This window comes from Salvelinus fontinalis, chromosome 11 (genome assembly GCF_029448725.1).
Source record: "Salvelinus fontinalis isolate EN_2023a chromosome 11, ASM2944872v1, whole genome shotgun sequence".
Classification (NCBI taxonomy): Eukaryota; Metazoa; Chordata; class Actinopteri; order Salmoniformes; family Salmonidae; genus Salvelinus; species Salvelinus fontinalis.
In genome coordinates this window covers 30081855-30102019 of record NC_074675.1, presented here as the reverse complement: position 1 = coordinate 30102019, position 20165 = coordinate 30081855, and the positions used below count along the sequence as shown (strand labels likewise).

At 44.3% G+C, this 20165-nt stretch overlaps 1 protein-coding gene across 3 annotated transcripts in view; it reads left to right on the top strand.

The window, feature by feature from the left end:
* LOC129865486 (apoptotic chromatin condensation inducer in the nucleus-like) overlaps positions 1-20165 on the top strand; it is a 30713-nt gene that overhangs the window by 6409 nt on the left and 4139 nt on the right. For 2 of the 3 annotated variants that reach the window (XM_055938328.1, XM_055938326.1), the window contains exons 7-15: positions 4313-4436; positions 9412-9457; positions 14803-14957; positions 15125-15256; positions 18115-18289; positions 18413-18558; positions 18811-18918; positions 19127-19234; positions 19562-19913. In XM_055938328.1, the coding sequence (XP_055794303.1) occupies positions 4313-4436; positions 9412-9457; positions 14803-14957; positions 15125-15256; positions 18115-18289; positions 18413-18558; positions 18811-18918; positions 19127-19234; positions 19562-19913 (1346 nt within the window). The remainder of the gene's footprint in view (positions 1-4312; positions 4437-9411; positions 9458-14802; positions 14958-15124; positions 15257-18114; positions 18290-18412; positions 18559-18810; positions 18919-19126; positions 19235-19561; positions 19914-20165) is intronic. The other variant, XM_055938327.1, reaches the window with a different exon arrangement.

Genomic DNA, 20165 nt, shown 5'->3' with positions numbered 1-20165 from the left:
TCTCACACACACACTCCTTGCTGTTCTTTGCACGCACTAACGCACACTTCACATAAACAATCCTTGGTGAGGTGCTCACATTTACCCACCTGCACTTTCTCATGCATTATCGATTGTAGATATTTCTGTATATGCACTCAGGCTCTGGTAAGGGGAAGCTTCTGCAAACCAAGTGACATTGTGCTCACGGTGTTGCTGATATAGGTCTACACAGATTCACAAAATCATACTCCATCTCACACCTGTCTGTCACTTAATTCATTTTTTCCCACAAGAACTGAGTACAATCCTGAATGCCAGTTTGTAGGTTTACACGCACAAGAAACATGATTGAGGTGCGCACACACTATTACCACCTGCAACAGTCCATATCATATAATCTATTCCTCTCCCAATGTCTCTTGTCTCTGCCGCCATTATTATTTTTGTCTGCAATGTGAATGTGTCTTTGGATGACTTGAACACATGCTGAACACTTCATTCTGGTCATTGAGCCGTGGAGGATTGGACTCCAGGAGTGGATGGACGTCGCAAGGTAGCAATTGAGAGTTTAATGATTTATAATAAAAGCAGGAAGCATCATCAGAAAACATGTGTGGATGTGTGTGTGCGCAGATGTATACTGTATGTGTCTTGTCTTCTCATGACGTTTGAATGTCTATCAATGACCATGAGTGAAGTCTATGTTTCATGGGTTTTGATGAATGACAGATGTTTTGGCTTGACTTCTAGTTTGGAGATTTGACAAGGATAAATTGGGAAGAAAATGTTAAAGATTTCTTCCATATAAAGTTGATAGTGTAAGTTGACCAGAACATCAACCAATGTTTTAGCTTTCTACATTGTAGCTATTCTACTACTTCTTGCCTGGAAACCCGACGTTGAATTGCATTGAATTCTATGCCTGACAGAAATTAGCGTTTGAATCAGGAAAGTTTCCTCAAGACTTCTACGTGCCAGAAAGTTGAATACAATTCTATTTTGAATGTACCTTTTGGCGGTGGGAATGTGAGAATATATGCACAGGAAAGAATAATTACATATATTTTTCAAATTGCGTTCAGATTTCTATCACCTGAAGCATGCGCAGAACCATGTAAACACGTGCACGAGCTCGGCAAGTATACATACGTCTCGTGCATGTATTATTTTTTATTTTTTTTATAAATCTTGTGTCAAAGCTTCAGGTGATAGAAATCTGAAAGCACTACCAGCGCTTTAACACGTTTGTGTAGTTATATTTATCTGTGGATATAGTCTCACATTCCTACTGCCAAAAGGACCAACGACTACATGGACAACCGGTAAAACACGTTAAATATTTTATTAAACGTTCTGGCTTGAGGTCGTGAAAGGAAACTTAACTGATTCAAGCGATCATTTCTGACCAATGTAGAATTCAATGCAAATCTACTCCCAACTGTAAAGTTGTTACAATATAGCGTTAGCTTCTCCAGCAGCGTTGTAAACAATCAAAACGCTTACTCACACGACTAGATATTATAGAAAAAGGCAACGGTCATTGTTAGCGATATCCTTGGGACGTCCCAACTCTTCACTTAACCCCTACCATTTTACATTTCAACGTCCAATTATTTATATACACTGATGTCTGACAGGGGGCGCTGTTTTGAAGCCACCGCTGCTCCATCTTGGCACTCCCCCACCGCTGTAAAAATATATTTTGAAATTTTCTACATTTGTTTTTGCCACCCACTTAATCTATTAGACACCTTCGTGCATCTTTTTTTGTCCTGTTACTGTCCCCACTACAACAACAAATACATGTAATTTTGTCCTTGAAACATTTTAATTGAAATGCTGTACAATTCCAATGGAGGACTGCGCCAATATGGCCGACCGATGGCTTCAAAGCCTCTAATTGACCAATGCATAGCATTCGCAATACAGGGTGTATATACATCATTGATAAAGTCAGTTGGGACATCCAAGGCAGCGGCAAAGATTGCAGCGGTAGTCGTATTTCTTGTCAGGCGCCCAATGCGGCAGCCCCACAGCCGGTGTGGCTTTGGCCATTATCTATTATTGACAAGATGGTCGAGTGACCGCTAACAATGGAAGTGCTTGTCCTCAAAGATGGATAGCAGGTGGGGTCATATTAGCCAATAAGGGCAGATACGCGTGTGAACAAGAGGCACAAATATGATTAAATCGTTTTTTGATTCTGTCAAACATTACACCTGTATACACACATTTCCAATTTCGTGGTATTATTTTCGTGGTTTGGTTTTTGGGTGGAGTAAACCCTCTCGCTTCTTCCTCTCTGCCTTGGCTGAGAAGAGAGACGGGTCCTCGCTCTCTCACTCCTCACACTAATTTCCCCTCCCGGCTCGCTATCCAATATGGCCGTCGTGAGTGTATTGCTACTCTGATACCGTCGCAGTGCACAAACCCCGCAGCCGCATAAGGATTTCTCCTCGATTTTAATCCACGCTATACCGGTGTAATCAATTACGATAGAGCGTTGGCTGTCGGGGGTTCCAGCCCGGCAATATGCTGTCAGAAGGCAACAAAAACGGGTAAGATAGAGGGGTTAGGCATTACATTGCTAGCTGCTAACGTTACCCTTGGTTTCATCGCTAGTCGCTAACGCGCTGATAGCTTGTGTCATGTCTCAAATCTTCGTTCAACCTGCTCGTCTGGTGCCTTTTATATTCTGATTATGGATAAACTGTCGTATCATGCGTTGTCATGGTCAGCTATTGACGTGGTCGTTTGATTATTACATACGAAGTGTGTTACATGCGACCTGCACGTGAGTCTCGCTCTCCACGTCCACGGGGGGTGTGGATCCGATGGCCTCGTGTTGGGGGGGAGGGGATGGGAGATACCGGGGTAACTCCGTGATCAATCATGTTTTAAATCTTGATTACCAAATATATTACACGGATAAATAAGTAGTATAGCTGGTAGTGGTTTGATTAAAGGCGTAATGGTGAGAATCATGCAGTAGCAGCGTTTAATTTTATTAATTAAACATCGAATGACTTCCTCGTTACTCTTGACTGTCATAACATGTTTTTCTGGTGTGTACTAAAGCTCACCTACACTCACTGTGAATCCAATGGATGTTTAGAGACCATTTTATATATCTCAATGATAGAGAAGCTGACTGTCTCACCTTATGAATCAGTGTGTGTGTGTATCTCAAATCACACGTATCACTGGTATGAATCTATAGATAATATAATGCACGAATCCAGGGTGTATTCTTGATTTAATTGTCCACTTCACATGTCGTTTTTTTATGCTCCTTTGTCTTGAGATGGATGGTATCAGACAAAGCCATGTATAAATATATGGCTCTGGTGTCAGATTGTTAAGCGAGATGAGTTGTGGTGATGTTAAATGAGCAAGTGTCACCATGGGAGATCATTAATACATAAGACATCTGTTGGCCATTAAGTCGTTTTCGTGTGCCCTTATGGTGTGACATACTTTTTCCTTCTCCCAACTGGCAAGGCTTACTGTCGATGAGACTGTCTCATGCGGGTACCACATGTACAATCAATGCTGAATGTGTAGCGCAAAGATTAAAGATAAAAGAGGACATTGAAGAAGAAAAAATTGGGGCCTCTCTTCGTGAAACACAGGGGCAGTTCCTTACCCCAACACATACACACTCAATGATCACTTATGGGACCAGCTGCTCCTGCACTGCTGCCCCACTGGGGTCGAGTTCTAGTAGACATCTGGCCCCTAGCCCCTTACAGGCCTCAGATTGCAGGTGTGTGTTTTTTGAAGGGGTAGGAGACACACGCATAACAAGTACTTTGTTTTGGTGTGGAGGAGGTGGAAGGCTTGAGGATGCAATATTGAAGATTTCCAATCAGTTGGCACTCAGCGATGTTATGACCCTGAAAATTATCACCTCAATGTGTGTTTTGAGGTGTATTTGTGACCCCGGCACTGGGTGTCAGTTTGCTGCCTGATGGTGTGAGTAAGTTATTTATAGTACACTGTCCCAGATCACTGGCCTTAACCAACCTTTCCCTTCTCTCTCTCCCTCCGTTTCCTGTCTTCTCTCTCTCGTCCTCCATCTGTCCTCTGTGTGTCTCCGGCTCTCCGAGGTAGAGGTAGCCTCTCATCCATCTTCTCTGCTTTTTAACGAGGGACACATTTGAGTTACTTCATACCTGATTGTCTCTTCGATGGCTAATGAGAGTTGGTAGGACAAGAGACCACAGATGTAATCTATGTTTAGATTTTATGACATTTTCCTTATTCAGATCTTTGTATGATAATCTTCTCTCTCTGCCCCACACTCTCTCCCTCCCTCTTTCTCCCCCAGGGAGGTAAAGCAGTCTTCCCTGTCAGAGCCATCTGGCCCTATGGAGGTGGAGAGGCCAGACCCAGGCCAGACCCAGCCCACCCCCGTCGGAGACCCACAGAACAGTGAGGGCTGCATGGAGGAGGTAAGGCCGCTGAGAGGGAGGGGTTGGGGACTGGGAGCAAGGGGGGGTCCGTCGGTGGATGTTTCAGGAAATAACCGCCCTCATCCTATAGCTTAAGTCTGGTACCGTGTGAGTCCCAAATGGCACCCTATTCCCTACATAGTGTACTACTTTTGACCAGGGCCCATAGGGCTCTGGTCAAAGGTAGTGCATTTGAGGTAATAGGGTGCCATTTGGGACACACACAGTTATAGAGAGGTACTTCTGTATGTGTCAGGGTAACAGTGAACGACCATACTAATGTCCTTGTAACTATGGCTTAGAGTTAAAACACCCATAGGTATGGGACTGAATGATCTCACCTCTCCTCGTCCTTTGACGGAGTTCGATACAGCCATTCTTTGCAAAATACACTCCCACACAGAGGTGCCATACACACACATTATTCTGTACTCATTATTTTCATAGAGCAGTTGCCTAAGCGACTGGACTGCAGGCGGTTCATCCCTAATGGGGTGTGAAATTAGATGTTAACTCCACACAGACTGCATGCATGCGCCACATCACGATGTTGTTTGGTCAGTGTGGGTGTCTGTGTCAGTGTGGGGTTGTGAGAGGGTGAGTAAAGTTAATCTACAGTCACATTCCTCCTTATCACAAGCTAACGTAAGACTCACTTTCAGATAAATATACATACATTTTCACTAATCCTATAATGGCTATACACAATTTTGTAATAATAATTTGAGCCATCAAAGGGAAGCAGAGTTAAATGTATTTGGTTGTCCATTTTGGAATTGGCAAACACCTTGACTACTTGAGTGCACTGCTGTAAACCAGCAATGCACCGTAGCTAATAGGACCCTCATTTTGATTGATCTACCATGAGATAACTTCTGATAATTTTCTGCTCTTTTACATATTGCAGATTATAAGCTAATGTGATTTGGTATTCAGCGAAATAAACCCTTTTGAAATGGCTCACCCTCACTGTGTGTGTGTGTGTGTGTGTGTGTGTGTTTGGGACCATGACCTCAGGGTTTGCATGAGTAATAGCCCCTGACAGAGCATCAAGGCTCTCTCCCTCCTCTCTCTCTTTACCTCCTTTTTGTCTCTCGCTCTCCCCCTTCTCTTTCCTTCTCTGACTCTGCTTCTCTCTCCACAACTGACTCTTGCTCTCACTCTTTCTCACTCTGTTTCTCACTCTACTGATGATCTCTAGCTCTCTTTCCCTCTCGCGCTCTCTCTGGCCTGACTCTGTCCATCTTTATCTCTGTCATTCCCATGATCTCTTTATCTCTCTTGGTGTGACTGCTGTTTTAAAACCCCATTGATTGCTTTGTTACGAAGGTGCCCATGCCTCTTCCATTGTCCCTAATGGTACCTGCGTACTACTACTACTACTACTCCAACTTCTGCCCCGCTATGCCCAAGCGCCTCGGCTGTACCTGATCTAGGCCCCAGAGTGACAGCTACTACTACACCACATCTGACCGCACTGAGTTAGCCTCAGAGAGAGAACCAGGGAGCCAGAGCCTGCAAGGCCTCCCCTCTAAGCCTCCAGCCAAGACCAGCGCTGAGCCATAGAGACAAGCTGAACTACCAAGGCCTTCCCTAACCTCCAGCCAAGACCAGTGCTGAGCCAACCACGGAACCAGAGGCTGAGCCTGCAAGTCCTTCCCGGGACCAAAGCCTCAACTCCAGCCCAGCCCTAGGCCAACCGCTGGGCCTGAGCCGGACCCACCAATGTCCCGAGCTGAGCCAGCCAAAACCGGCAGAAACACAACAAACCACGAAACCACAACCAGCACAAGAACCCTGGGGAGGGAAGCCTACTCACTGGACTGCCTGGTGGAGAGGGGGGGAGGGGGACGTTTTCTCCTGTTGTCACCTTCCCTTTCTTCCGCCATTTTGTGGAGGAAATACAGCTACTCTCCACACCCGTACCGAGAGAAAGAAAGTGGACTACGTACTCGTTGCAGACAAGATGAGTCCAGAGGTCCTGCTACTTCCTGCTGTTTATCCCCATGTCTTCCTTCCAGTCTGCCCCTTACTGGTTGAGAGGACTGTAAATAGGCAGATGATTTCTGCCTCATTGACTTGAATGAACTGGAACCACCTACACACTTATAAGGACCAAACCGATAATCGGAAACGACACCAAGTGGACTTTTTCTGACACCTCTCCTAGCTATGTGTCTTCAATGTAGACACTCAAGTGGATTATTGAAATGGACTTAACATGTTTTTGGACTACATCTTTTCTCATAAAGACATTAACCTCTGAGTGCAAGAACTTATGGAACTGTTTCGTTACTGTGGGCCCTTTTGTTGGCTCTTTCCCCTGTTCCGAATGCTCCTATTGGCTTGACCTGCCAGGCCAGCAGCTAACCTGGGCCTTGATTGGCTGGTCAGCCTTTATCAGACTGCTGGATCTGATTTGAACTTTTCACCTGCATCAAAGATTGGGGCAAATTTTTGGGGCAAATCTGGTTACAGTCCACACGCAGAATACGTCATCAGGTTGTGTGCTTATAGCCTACATTCTGAATTGACAACTGGGTGTTTGTCAAGACATCTGTAAGAGACTTTCAAAGGTATTTATAGAACATCTCCCCCTCACTGAACCTTTTTATAAAACTACTCGAGGCATTATGGACGTGAACTTCAATCCGTGGTCACATTGGACTATTGGTTATTACACCATCAGACTTTTCAGCTGCAACTTCGCAAGTCTATACGTCACACAAATTCTGTCATGACATCAGGGGATCCGATTTGTTTATATTGGGACCTCAAACGTTTTGACCCCTTCTAACCATATTTGTCGCTAAACCAACCATTCAGGAATCCCTTGCCTCACAAGCTAAAGGCAAAATGACTCTATCAAGCAAAGCACCAGTCAGTTGAGAAAAGCCCTCTTCCCCCTCCCGTTCAAGGGAGAGAAAAAAACAAGTCCAAAGCTAAGATCACTTCCTGCCTGCCGGCTAATCACCATTCAGCACACTCAAATCGAGTCCCGCCCTCACTCCTCTGCCTTCTCTGATTGGACCCTTGTTGCCTAGATACAGTACACACTGCCGTGCGGTTGGGCCATAGCCAAGCCAGTGAGGAATCAGGTGTCGATGGTACCAGGAAATGACTTGTCATTTTTCTCTCTATTTGAGATGTATTTAACTTTTTTAAATAACTTAAGTAATGTCAGATAGTTTCTTCTCAGATCTGTTTGGTCATTTCAAGACAGGAGGATTGACTTCATTTTGTTATGTGTAACTCAATATAAACCTTTTTAAACTGTCATGATTACTGCAGTTTCAAGTTGATAAAATATCCTAATTTGATATGTAGCCTATCCTAAGTGTCTGCATGCATTTCCTGGCAGAACACCATTCTTTATTTGAATCATCCACTGAATTGGATCTGCAGTATCAGCCTAGACCTGCTCAGGGGTCTCTGGTCTGACAGACGAGGTCTCCGGCGCCCACCCCTCCACCTCTGTGACATTGAACACTCCGTCACAACCCAAACACTGACTCACACCATTGTATGTAGATGTTTAGGCACCAACACAGGCCCTTGTACATTTTAAGGGCAACAAAATGTAAGGTCCATAATGAAAGGGAAAGAGGGATATCTAGACAGTTGTACAACTGAAATGTCTTCCGCATTTAACCCAACCCCTCTGAATCAGAGACTATATATACTGAACAAAAAATATAAACGCAAAATGTGAAGTGTTCGTCCCATGTTTCATGAGCTGAAATAAAAGATCCCAGAAATATTCCATACACACAAAAAGCTTTTTTCTATGTTGTGCACACATTTTTAAACATCCTTGTTAGTCAGCATTTTATAATTTGTCAATATAATCCACCCACCTGACACGTGTGGCATATCAAGAAGCTGATTTAAACACCATGATCATTACACAGATGCAAATTTTGCTGGGAACAAAAGGCTGCTCTAAAATGTGCAGTTTTGTCACAACCCAATGCCACAGATGTCTCAAGTATGTCCAAACGGCCTCACAACCGTAGACCACATGTAACCACGCTTTGGGGGTGTTGAGGAGTATTTCTGTCTGTAATAAAAGCCCTTTTGTGAGGATAAACTCATTCTTATTAGCCGGGCATGGTTACCCAGTGGGTGGACCTGGCTCCCAAGTGGGAGGGTCTATGCCTTCCCAGACCCACCCATGACTGCGCCCCTGCCTAGTCATGTGAAATCCATAGTTTAGGGTCTAATTTATTTATTTCAATTGACTGATTTCCTGATATGGAACTGTAAATCATCAAAATCTTAAATTGTTGCGTTTCATTTTTGTTCAGTATGATTTATAAAAGATATAGAGTTACAGTATAGTCAGTCTCTCTGCTTACCACACACAAGAAGAGCCAGACATTAATGATTAGCTCAAGGTTATCCTCCTGATCTGAACATTATCATCCCCGACCCAGATTCCATGAAGATGCATTAATACAGTTAATGTCAGTCTGTCTTATACTCAACCAGGTTTCTACAGTCTAGCAGAGGAAAGCTTGCTGATGCCTTAAATTAGACCCTTTTATATATCATATTCTATGCACTTGGTTTGTCCTCAAGTCGGTACTACACCCACACCACAGCAACACCGCAGTAGGAGTATTTTCTACACCAACACACACCAGTAGGAGTATACTTTAGATGTCTAGTGATTTAAGTTGCAGTGCTACACTCACACTTACACATGGTAGGAACATATTCATTCGTCTTAATCTTCCGGTGTCTTTGAACAAAGGTGGAGGCGAACGTGTCTGGAGTTTCCCTCTGTATCGACCAAGCCCCCCCTCCCCCATCTTCTCCTTATGTGGTTTAATAGGAGCCTGTCAGACAGTTCTCTCCCTCTCTATCCCCCACCTCTCTCTCTCTCTCTGTGTTTAGTATGTTGTCTCAGTATCTGGGTCTCATCTCACCCCACGCCCCTGGGGTATCTGTTACATCCTCTCTCTCTTTCCAGAGCACCACTCCTAAAGCGTTCGCTGCACGCAAGATCTCCTTGACCAGTGAGTATTACCAGTTTGGCTTACTGTTACCTGTCCTGTACTGGATCCCCTCTAATCTAGACCGTAGAAAAGAATCGCATCAGTCTAGATACATTCCAGGCCGCGGGTCCCGACAGATCATTGCGGCGCGTCAGCATTTTTCATGCTACGGGCAGTCATAAGACTACTTTTGGACAAACATTTCTTGGAAATGGACGTCTTTCTGCTTCGTGTGCGTTTAAACTGGATCCACCTAAAAGCACATTTGTTGCATTATTCACACACACACACACACACACAGACAGAAGTTCAGTAGCCTACCGCTCCTTCTAGTTGGGTGTGCGGGATCTAGTGCGCCTCATTGAAATAGAGTAAGCTGCCTAGTGACTATGCATGGGTGGAGAATCACATGGCAGTTATCGTTCCAAGGAAATTCACTTCAATATGATTAGACTGTAGTTTACTAGTGGCTGTAAATAAATATTGTAAATCAAATTGGATTTGTCACATGCGCCGGATACAACAGGTGTAGTAGAACTTAGTGAAATGCTTACTTACAAGCCCTTAACCAACAGTGCAGTTTTAAGAAAAATTAGTGTTAAGTTAAAAATGCAAATAGTCTGGGTATCCATTTGAATAGCTGTTCAGGAGTCTTATGGCTTAGAGGTAAAAGCTGTTAAGAAGCCTTTTGGACCTAGACTTGGCACTCCGTTACCATTTGTCGTGCGGTAGCAGAGAGAACAGTGTATGACTGGGGTGGCTGGATTCTTTGACAATTTTTAAGGCCTTCCTCTGACACTGCCTGGTATAGAGGTCATGGATGGCAGGAAGCTTGGCCCCAGTGTTGCACTGGGCTGTACGCACCATCCTCTGCAGAGCCTTGCGGTCGGAGGCCGGGCAGTTGCCATACCAGGCAGTGATGCAACCAGTCAGAATGCTCTCGATGGTGCATCTGTAGAACTTTTTGAGGATCTGAGGACCCATGCCAAATCTTTTCAGTCTCCTGAGGGGGAATTGGCTTTGTTGTGCCCTCATCACGACTGTCTTGGTGTGTTTGGACCATGATAATTTGATGTGGACACCAAGGAACTTGAAGCTCTCAACCTGCTCCACTACAGCCCGTTGATGAGAATGGGGGTGTGCTCGGTCCTCCTTTTCCTGTAGTCCACAATCATCTCCTTTTGTCTTGATCACGTTGAGGGAGAGGTTGTTCTCCTGGCACCACACGGCCAGGTCTCTGAGCTTGTCCCTATAGGCTGTCTCATCGTTGTCGGTGATCAGGCCTGCCACTGTTGTGTTGTCGGCAAACTTGATGGTGTTGGAGTCGTGCCTGGCCATGCAGTCATGAGTGAACAGGAAGTACAGGAGGGGACTGAGCACTCACCCCTGAGAGGCCCCCATGTTGAGGATCAGAGTAGCGGATGTGTTGTTATTTACCCTTACCACCTGGGGCGGCCCGTCAGGAAGTCCAGGATCCAGTTGCAGAGGGAGGTGTTTAGTCCCAGGGTCCTTAGCCTCTTAAGGATTGGTCCCTTTTTTCCCTCTTCAATTTTCATCTAAAATGACGTACTCAAATCTAACCGCCTGTTGCTCAGGACCTGAAGTAAGGATATGCATGTTCTTGATACCATTTGATAGGAAACACTTTGAAGTTTGTGGAAATGTGAAATTAATGTAGGAGAATATAACACATTAGATCTGGTTAAAGATAATACAAAGCAAAAACCATAAGTTTTTTACAAAATCTTTGAAATGCAAGAGAAAGGCCATAATGTATTATTCCAGCCCAGCTGCAATTTAGACTTTGGCCACTAGATGGCAGCAGTGTATGTGCAACGCTTTAGGCTGATCCAATGAACCATTGTATTTATGTTCAAAATGTTGTATCAAGACTGCCCAAATGTGCCTAATTGGTTTATTAATAACTTTTCAAGTTTATAACTGCACGCTCCTCAAACAATAGCATGGTATTATTTCATTGTAATAGCTACTGTAATTTGGACAGTGCCGTTAGATTCGCAAGTATTTAAGCTTTCTGCCAATATCTGATATGTCTATGTCCTGGGAAATTTTCTTCTTACTTACAACCTCATTCTAATCACATTAGCCTACGTTAGCGCAACCGTCCCGCGGGGGACCCACCGATCCTGTGGAGGTTTATCTTAGTGATGAGCTATGAGAGCACTATGGTGTTGAACGCTGAGCTGTAGTCAATAAATAGCATTCTCATGTAGGTGTTCCTTTTGTCCAGGTGGGAGAGGGCAGTGTGGAGTGCAATAGAGATTGCATCATCTGTGGATCTGTTGGGGTGGTTTGCAAATTGGAGTGGGTCTAGGGTTTCTGGGATAATGATGCTGATGTAAGCCATGACCAGCCTTTCAAAGCAATTCATGGCTAAAGACGTGAGTGCTACGGATCGGTAGTCGTTTAGGCAGGTTACCTTCATATTCTTGGGCACAGAGACTATTGGTATTACAGACTCCATCAGGGACAGGTTGAAAATGTCAGTGAAGACACTTGCCAGTTGGTCAGCGCATGCTCGGAGTACCTGTTTAAAGGTCACATCGGCTACGGAGAGCGTGATCACACAGTCGTTTCGGAACAGCTGATGCTCTCATGCATGCTTCAGTGTTGCTTGCCTTGAAGTGAGCATGTAAGTAATTTGGCTCGTCTGGTAGGATAATAGAAAGAAGTGGAGGGAGCCCGACCAACGTGACTCGACGTGCAATAAAACAAATTAGATTCAAAAGGAAAAGAAGCACAGGCACCATGGTGAGCGAGCGTTGCGCCTTTTCATTTTCAATAAATCGGGAGTACCCATTTATTTGTCTCTGCCTCCAAATCTTCCTCTTAAAAGGTAGGCTGTATCCTATATGCAAAACCTAGCTTGAGCAAGTGTCCGCTGTCGTCATTCTTGCTGCTGCTTCAAGTTCTGCAGCCATATGTGCGATCAGGTGCGTGTGCAATTAGCCTCTGCTCTCTTCAAACTGCGTGTGTAATACCGATAGCCATAATGGGCCATGTGAAAAACTGGTAATTTAACATATTTCTTAGGTTATTTTTGTGCCTTTTGATATTGCCTATAGGGTGCCAAATTCTACGGACCATGGCTGGCAAGTGAGTTGTCACATATGCCTAAAATAACATTGTGGGACTGCAGTTGGGTTTGAGACCCGTTCTTGTAGCGGGTGAGAGTCGGACAGAAAGCCAGCGGTTGTGGGCAGGTGCGGTTTCAAAAGCTGCGGGCGCAGCAGGATGAATAAATCAGTCTCCCGCCGACCTTTTAATTCCACGCTCAGTCGAAAGAGAAGCCATAGATTAATACATTTTGAGTAAATCATGGTTCCTCTGCCCAGATAAATGTTGGCGACACTGGTGTGTTCTCATAATGGAGTCTCTGTCAAATAATGTCAGTTTTCCTGATTCATTAGGAACTAGATTCTTACCTCAGACAATCATAATTCTTATGTCTGTAATTCAGTATTCCCCCTGCTCCCTTTTGTAACTTTTATTCTTCCTTATTTTCCCCCTCATGTTGTGCAGACAATATACACTGCTCAAAAAAATAAAGGGAACACTTAAACAACACAATGTAACTCCAAGTCAATTACACTTCTGTGAAATCAAACTGTCCACTTAGGAAGCAACACTGATTGACAATAAATTTCACATGCTGTTGTGCAAATGGAATAGACAAAAGGTGGAAATTATAGGCAATTAGCAAGACACCCCCCAAAACAGGAGTTATTCTGCAGGTGGTGACCACAGACCACTTCTCAGTTCCTATGCTTCCTGGCTGATGTTTTGGTCACTTTTGAATGCTGGCGGTGCTCTCACTCTAGTGGTAGCATGAGACGGAGTCTACAACCCACACAAGTGGCTCAGGTAGTGCAGTTCATCCAGAATGGCACATCAATGCGAACTGTGGCAAAAAGGTTTGCTGTGTCTGTCAGCGTAGTGTCCAGAGCATGCAGGCGCTACCAGGAGACAGGCCAGTACATCAGGAGACGTGGAGGAGGCCGTAGGAGGGCAACAACCCAGCAGCAGGACCGCTACCTCCGCCTTTGTGCAAGGAGGTGCACTGCCAGCGCCCTGCAAAATGACCTCCAGCAGGCCACAAATGTGCATGTGTCTGCTCAAACGGTCAGAAACAGACTCCATGAGGGTGGTATGAGGGCCCGACGTCCACAGTTGGGGGTTGTGCTTACAGCCCAACACCGTGCAGGACGTTTGGCATTTGCCAGAGAACACCAAGATTGGCAAATTCGCCACTGGCGCCCTGTGCTCTTCACAGATGAAAGCAGGTTCACACTGAGCACATGAGCACATGTGACAGACGTGACAGAGTCTGGAGACGCCGTGGAGAACGTTCTGCTGCCTGCAACATCCTCCAGCATGACCGGTTTGGCGATGGGTCAGTCATGGTGTGGGGTGGCATTTCTTTGTGGGGCCGCACAGCCCTCCATGTGCTCGCCAGAGGTAGCCTGACTGCCATTAGGTACCGAGATGAGATCCTTAGACCCCTTGTGAGACCATATGCTGACACATGCACATTTGTGGCCTGCTGGAGGTCATTTTGCAGGGCTCTGGCAGTGCACCTCCTTGCACTAAGGCGGAGGTACCGGTCCTGCTGCTGGGTTGTTGCCCTCCTACGGCCTCCTTCACGTCTCCTGATGTACTGGCCTGTCTCCTGGTAGCGCCTGCATGCTCTGGACACTACGCTGACAGACACAGCAAACCTTTTTGCCACAGTTCGCATTGATGTGCCATCCTGGATGAACTGCACTACCTGAGCCACTTGTGTGGGTTGTAGACTCCGTCTCATGCTACCACTAGAGTGAGAGCACCGCCAGCATTCAAAAGTGACCAAAACATCAGCCAGGAAGCATAGGAACTGAGAAGTGGTCTGTGGTCACCACCTGCAGAATCACTCCTGTTTTGGGGGGTGTCTTGCTAATTGCCTATAATTTCCACTTTTTGTCTATTTCATTTGCACAACAGCATGTGAAATTTATTGTCAATCAGTGTTGCTTCCTAAGTGGACAGTTTGATTTCACAGAAGTGTGATTGATTTGGAGTTACATTGTGTTGTTTAAGTGTTCCCTTTATTTTTTTGAGCAGTGTACTTACGAACATGCTAAATTACAGTACAACGGTACCAGTACTCCTTTTGTATGTATTTTTATTGTTAATATTTCAAAGTCTATTTTTTTATAGCTAATTTGTCTTACATTTTTAAATCTGCTTTGTTGAAAGGGCTCGTAAGTACGCATTTCACTGTAAAACTCGACACCTGTTGTATTCGACGCAGGTGAAAAAGACTATACGAACCTATATTATACGAACCATGTTATTCATCCTCTCAGCAGGCAGTAAGACGTCTCCAGAGGGAGGAGCAGCAGCAGCAGCAGGGGGGGAGGCAGAGTCCGGGACCGCCGCTGGGAGGAAGAGGAGGTGGGGATCCAGCACGGCCGTCAACGCCAAGAAACCATCCATCAGCATCACCACAGACTCACTCAAGGTACTGTACATGGCAGCACACACACATACGCACACATACAAACAGACAGGCACACATTCTGAAGAAGAAAATAACATCCTAAAAATCTGTTTCAATTCAGACAGAACATGGGTTCAAAGTTGTTACATTCAAACTCATTGTCCTCCTTTCTCCCCCTCTCCTACCAGTCTCTGATCCCAGACATCAAGCCCAGTCAGGATGCTGTGGTGGATCTCCACCCTGATGACATCCAGTTGTCTGGGGACGAGGACACCACCAGGGAGGACAAGGGCCTCAAGATCAGACGCACTGTCACACAGGTGGGGAAAGGGGCCTGGGGAGTAGATCAGACAAACTTTAATAGGCTACTGAATAATACATTTTTTTAACCTTTATTTAACCAGTCAAGTCCGTTAAGAACAAATTCTTATTTACAATGACGTCCTAACGGGGAACAGTTGGTTAACTGCCTTGGTCAGGGGCAAAACGACCGATTTTTACCTTGTCAGCAAAGGGATTCGATCCAGCAACCTTTCGGTTACTGGCCCAACGCTTTAACCACAAGGCTACCTGCCGCATAGGTGTATATCATATGTGTGTACCACAGATATGTATACAACATTACTGTGCGGGCCACTCAATGTAATTGCACCACCATATCTGGAGTGATATTGGTATATATAGTACATTTAAACTAGGTTTCGGTTTTATTTATTCGCACCAAATACAAGTGAAAGACAAAACAGTACAGATAAAAGAAACTGGTGAAAGCAGAGTGCAGGAGAGGATAGAAGCCCAAATGGGCTGATATGAAAACCACACCACAAATATAAGTTTAAAAAAAGTTTGTTCAATCAGTTAAACAAGCATATTAATTATAATTGTACATGATATACTCAGTATACAAGAAAAACGTTTGATTATGTGTGTGAGAATTAGGCTAGATGGAGGGGATTACTGGGTAGTTTGGTTCGTCAGGCTGACCCCCCAGTCTTCACTTGAAGTTATTGAGGGATGATGAGGTTTTTGCAATATGAAGGTAAGAATTCCAGAGTATGGTACCTCTGTATCTGGTAGTCAATTCTCTATGTCAGGTGTGGCAGTGGGGAGGGTGAAGGTTATCACAGTGTCTTGTGTTATATAGATGGATTTCAGAATGAACCTGGAAGAATCAATTGAAGGGTTTAGGTATACTGTCTGTGAGGTATTTGTAGATGAAAGTACATAATTGGAGTACATTAATATTGTAAATAGACAAGATGTTGAGTTTCTTAAACAAAGGCGCAGATGGAGCCAGGTAATTAGAGGTGGCTAGTCTTGCAAATGTATTTTGTATGATGAGCAATTTGTGTAGGTAGGAGGTATATGTACTGGCTCAGACAATATTACAGTAAATTAGATATGTTTAAATTAAACTGTAGTATAGAGTTAGGATGCAAGCCTGATGAACCAAACTGCTAATCTTTCTGATGATACCAAAATATATAATCGCTTTGCTACAGACAAATTGAATATGATCTTTTCAAGGTAACTTTTCATCAATTAGACTCCGAGGAATCTAGTGGATGTGACTTGTTCCATGTCATTCCCACCAATTGAGATTCTGGAGAATACAATAGTTAGATTAAATAAAAAAATTATCTTTAAAAATGTTTTTATCTGAAACATTCAGAACATTTGGCCATATCTGAGTTGGTAGATGCACAACTGTTTGCATAAACAAATTGTTCTCCATAACTATATAACCAATGATATGTATAATCATGAAAACCGTAGTAATGCAATTTAGAAAGTAATATTTCCTGATCAACCGTGTCAAGGCTTTGGATAAATCTAAAAAGATGCCAAAGCGTGTATTCATTGTTAAGGGCTGTATAGATCTTATCCACAAGTTGCAAAAGAGACATATCTTTGGAGAAGTTTTTACGAAAACCATATTGTTGCTCATATAGAAGTGTTAATTAAATGTTTCAACATTTTCTTATATACCAATTCTGAGGATTTTAGAAAAACATAGTAGTACAGATATTGGGGGATAATTTGCAAAAGATCTTGGATCCCCAGATAAATTGTCAATCTTTAGGAACAATACCAGTTTGCATATATTTGGTGAAGATATACATTAGAGGCTACTGCTGATATCTTTAAGTTACCAATTACCTCAGGAGGATCAAACTGAAGCAGAGAAGGGAAATGGTCCTTAATGCAATCCACAGGATTTCCATCCGTTTTTTTCTCCAATTTGTCCTTCTTTTTTTCATTTTTTTCAATTAGTCGTGGCAGCAGTTCCTTTCTTTTGAGGCAAACCTTTTCAGAGAAGTCTTCATTGATGAAGATGTTGGTTTCCTTCAGGCACTTGGCTCTCCTGAGAATCTCCTCCTTGTCTTTGAACCTGAGCAGTTTCACCACTATAGATCTGGGCCGTCCATCAGGGAAGAAAGTGACATTCCTATGCGCCCCCATCTCCATGAGTTTAGGGTCCAGTTTGAGTTGATCTGCCAGGAGTTTCTTGCCCTTCGGTGTCATGCCAAGTTTCAGTCTTAAAATCCTCAATTCCATCTTCTTTTAAATGATTTATTAATTTTTTTTAATTATGTTTTTGCTCCTCTTGGTTTTCGAGGTATTCTCCTTTTGGACGAGTGCTTGTCAAGTGTTTGGAAAATTGCTAAATCCTCAGACATGGTTTTGAATGCAGTCAGTCTGGTGACATTCACGCCCTTTAGCTCCTCCACCTCTGACTGCGTAAACTCCAAACTGTTTAAATTCCATGACATCCTTAAACAAATCATCAACCCTTTTGTTGGTAGAATCCATAAAGATTTGCAGGACAGGCTTAGTTATTTTTAAATATCTTTATACAACTCTTTTTGTTGATCGAGTTCATGGAGTAGCGTTTGATACGTATTCCTCTTCCACATTGAGCTTTGGGGTGTTTTTTTTCTGTCTAGCATAAGCCAGTGCTGTTGATACAAGGTATATGCTGGGCAGTAAGCCTAAACACTGGTCGAAGATGCTTGGGAAAAACAGTGGTAGGAGCATTCGCTTACCCACGGAACGAGCAGCGTGAACGAGCATCGTGTGTGGACGGAGACCGAGTTTTCTTTTTATCAACAAACCAACATTTATTCTCAAACACTTGAGCTATATAGTGATTAAGTTGTCTCTTCTCCATTCATAGGTGGTTCCAAGTGAAAACCAGGAGAATGGCCAAGGAGAGCAAGATGAAGAGGAGGAGGAGAAGAAACAGGAGCATGACAGAGAGAAGACACAGAAAGAGAAGAGGAAGGACAGCTACTCAGAAGACACCATGGAGTCTCAGTCCTCCGCTACGCACGACACCGACGCTAAGAAAGGTAACTGAAGTGTAACACCGTCTCTCCGACTAATATGAATGTGACACTTCTTTCTAACCACCATCTTCCTGCGTTGTTCCCCTTGTTTTTCCCTTTCTCTTCAAATCAATCTCTCTCCCTCAGTCACTCCCAGTGATACGCTGGTGCGTCGCTCCATCAGCCAGCAGAAGTCAGGTGTGTCTGTCACCATCGACGACCCGGTTCGCACCGCCAAACAGCCCTCTCCGCCCAAAGGCAAAGTCTCCAGCATCGTCCACGTCTGTAACCTGGTGAGTTCAGAGCATTGTCTTTAACCCACTCATTTGAGTGTGTAGGATATATAAAAGTAGATCTTGGGATAAGGTTGCTTCTAGTCACTGATCAGTTTAACATTTTCAACAGTTTAACATTACCCTAATGGGTAAGGTTAAGTTAAACGGATCCTAGATCTGTGCCAAAGGGCAACTTCTACCTTGAATCAACATCATGAACTGAGTGACCTGTGGCCCTGACTGACCTATGACCTCTCTCCTGTCCATTAGGTACGACCTTTCACGCTGGGTCAGCTGAAGGAGCTGCTGAACAGGACAGGCTCAGTGGTAGAGGATAGCTTCTGGATCGACAAGATCAAGTCTCACTGCTACGTCACTGTGAGTAACTGTCATTGTCTCGTTCTCTCTCATACCAGTTTGTCTCTCACTATCATTGTAAGTGTCAAGTCTGTCAGATAATTAATTCCCAAATTACTTAATTGGGACTAGAGAAACTGATGGCTTTGAAAGTCCATGCACATCACACTTGTTTTTCAAAGAACTGGTCATTGTTCTTTGACCTCTCTCGCTCTCTCTTTCCTCCCAGTACTCCAGCACAGAGGAGGCTGTGGCCACACGAGCTGCGCTCCACGGGGTGAAGTGGCCCCAAAGCAACCCTAAGGTTCTCAGTGTGGACTTCTGTGAGCAGAATGAGGTAATTCTGTCCAACCCTTTCACACCCAACAGGGAACAACTGGACTAGTACTAGTAAACACTAGGAACATAGGAATATTAGCTCTCATGGACTAATGGGTATCTATATAAACTAACTTGGGGGAAAATTGCTGGCGCTTGGTGTGTAGATCTATGTTCAATCTATGGTGTGTAGATCTATTGTGTAAATTATGATTTAACAAAGCCCTTCCCCTCTTATCCATCCAAGGAACACGTTTTTAAAGTGATAAAGCACTGCCCAGTTAAAAATCATTCACCCTTTTTTCCTCTCATTCATCCTTTATTCCTCTCGTTCTCTCTTCTCTAGCTGGACTTTCACAGGGGCCTACTGACCGTGGATCCCAGAGAGGAGCACCGCCCCCAGCCTGGTGTGGGTCCTGGAGGTCCCAAAGTCCGACCGGGCGTGCTGCCCCCTCTGATGGACGGGCGCGGGGACCGCGGCGTGGTCGGAGGGGTGCGGGACCAGTGGGCGGAGAGAGAGAGGGAGATGGAACGCCGGGAGAGGACCAGGGCGGAACGTGAGTGGGACCGGGACAAGGTTCGAGACTTCGGAGGCAAACCAGGAGAGGAGAGGGAGAGGGGGAGGAGATCTCGCTCCCTGGATAGAGAGAGAAGGCGGAAGGAGAGGGACGGCAAGGAGAAGAAGACCGACAAAAAGGGTGAGAGGAGTTGGGAGTCTCTTGTCCTCCCTATGCATGTTTTAATTAGAGGTCGACCGATTATGATTTTTCAATGCCGATTATTGGAGGACCAAAAAAAGCTGATACCGATTTTTAAAAATGTATTTTTATTTTTAATAATGACAATTACAACAATACTGAATGAACACTTATTTTAACTTAATATAATACATCAATAAAATCAATTTAGCCTCAAATAAATAATGAAACATGTTCAATTTGGTTTAAATA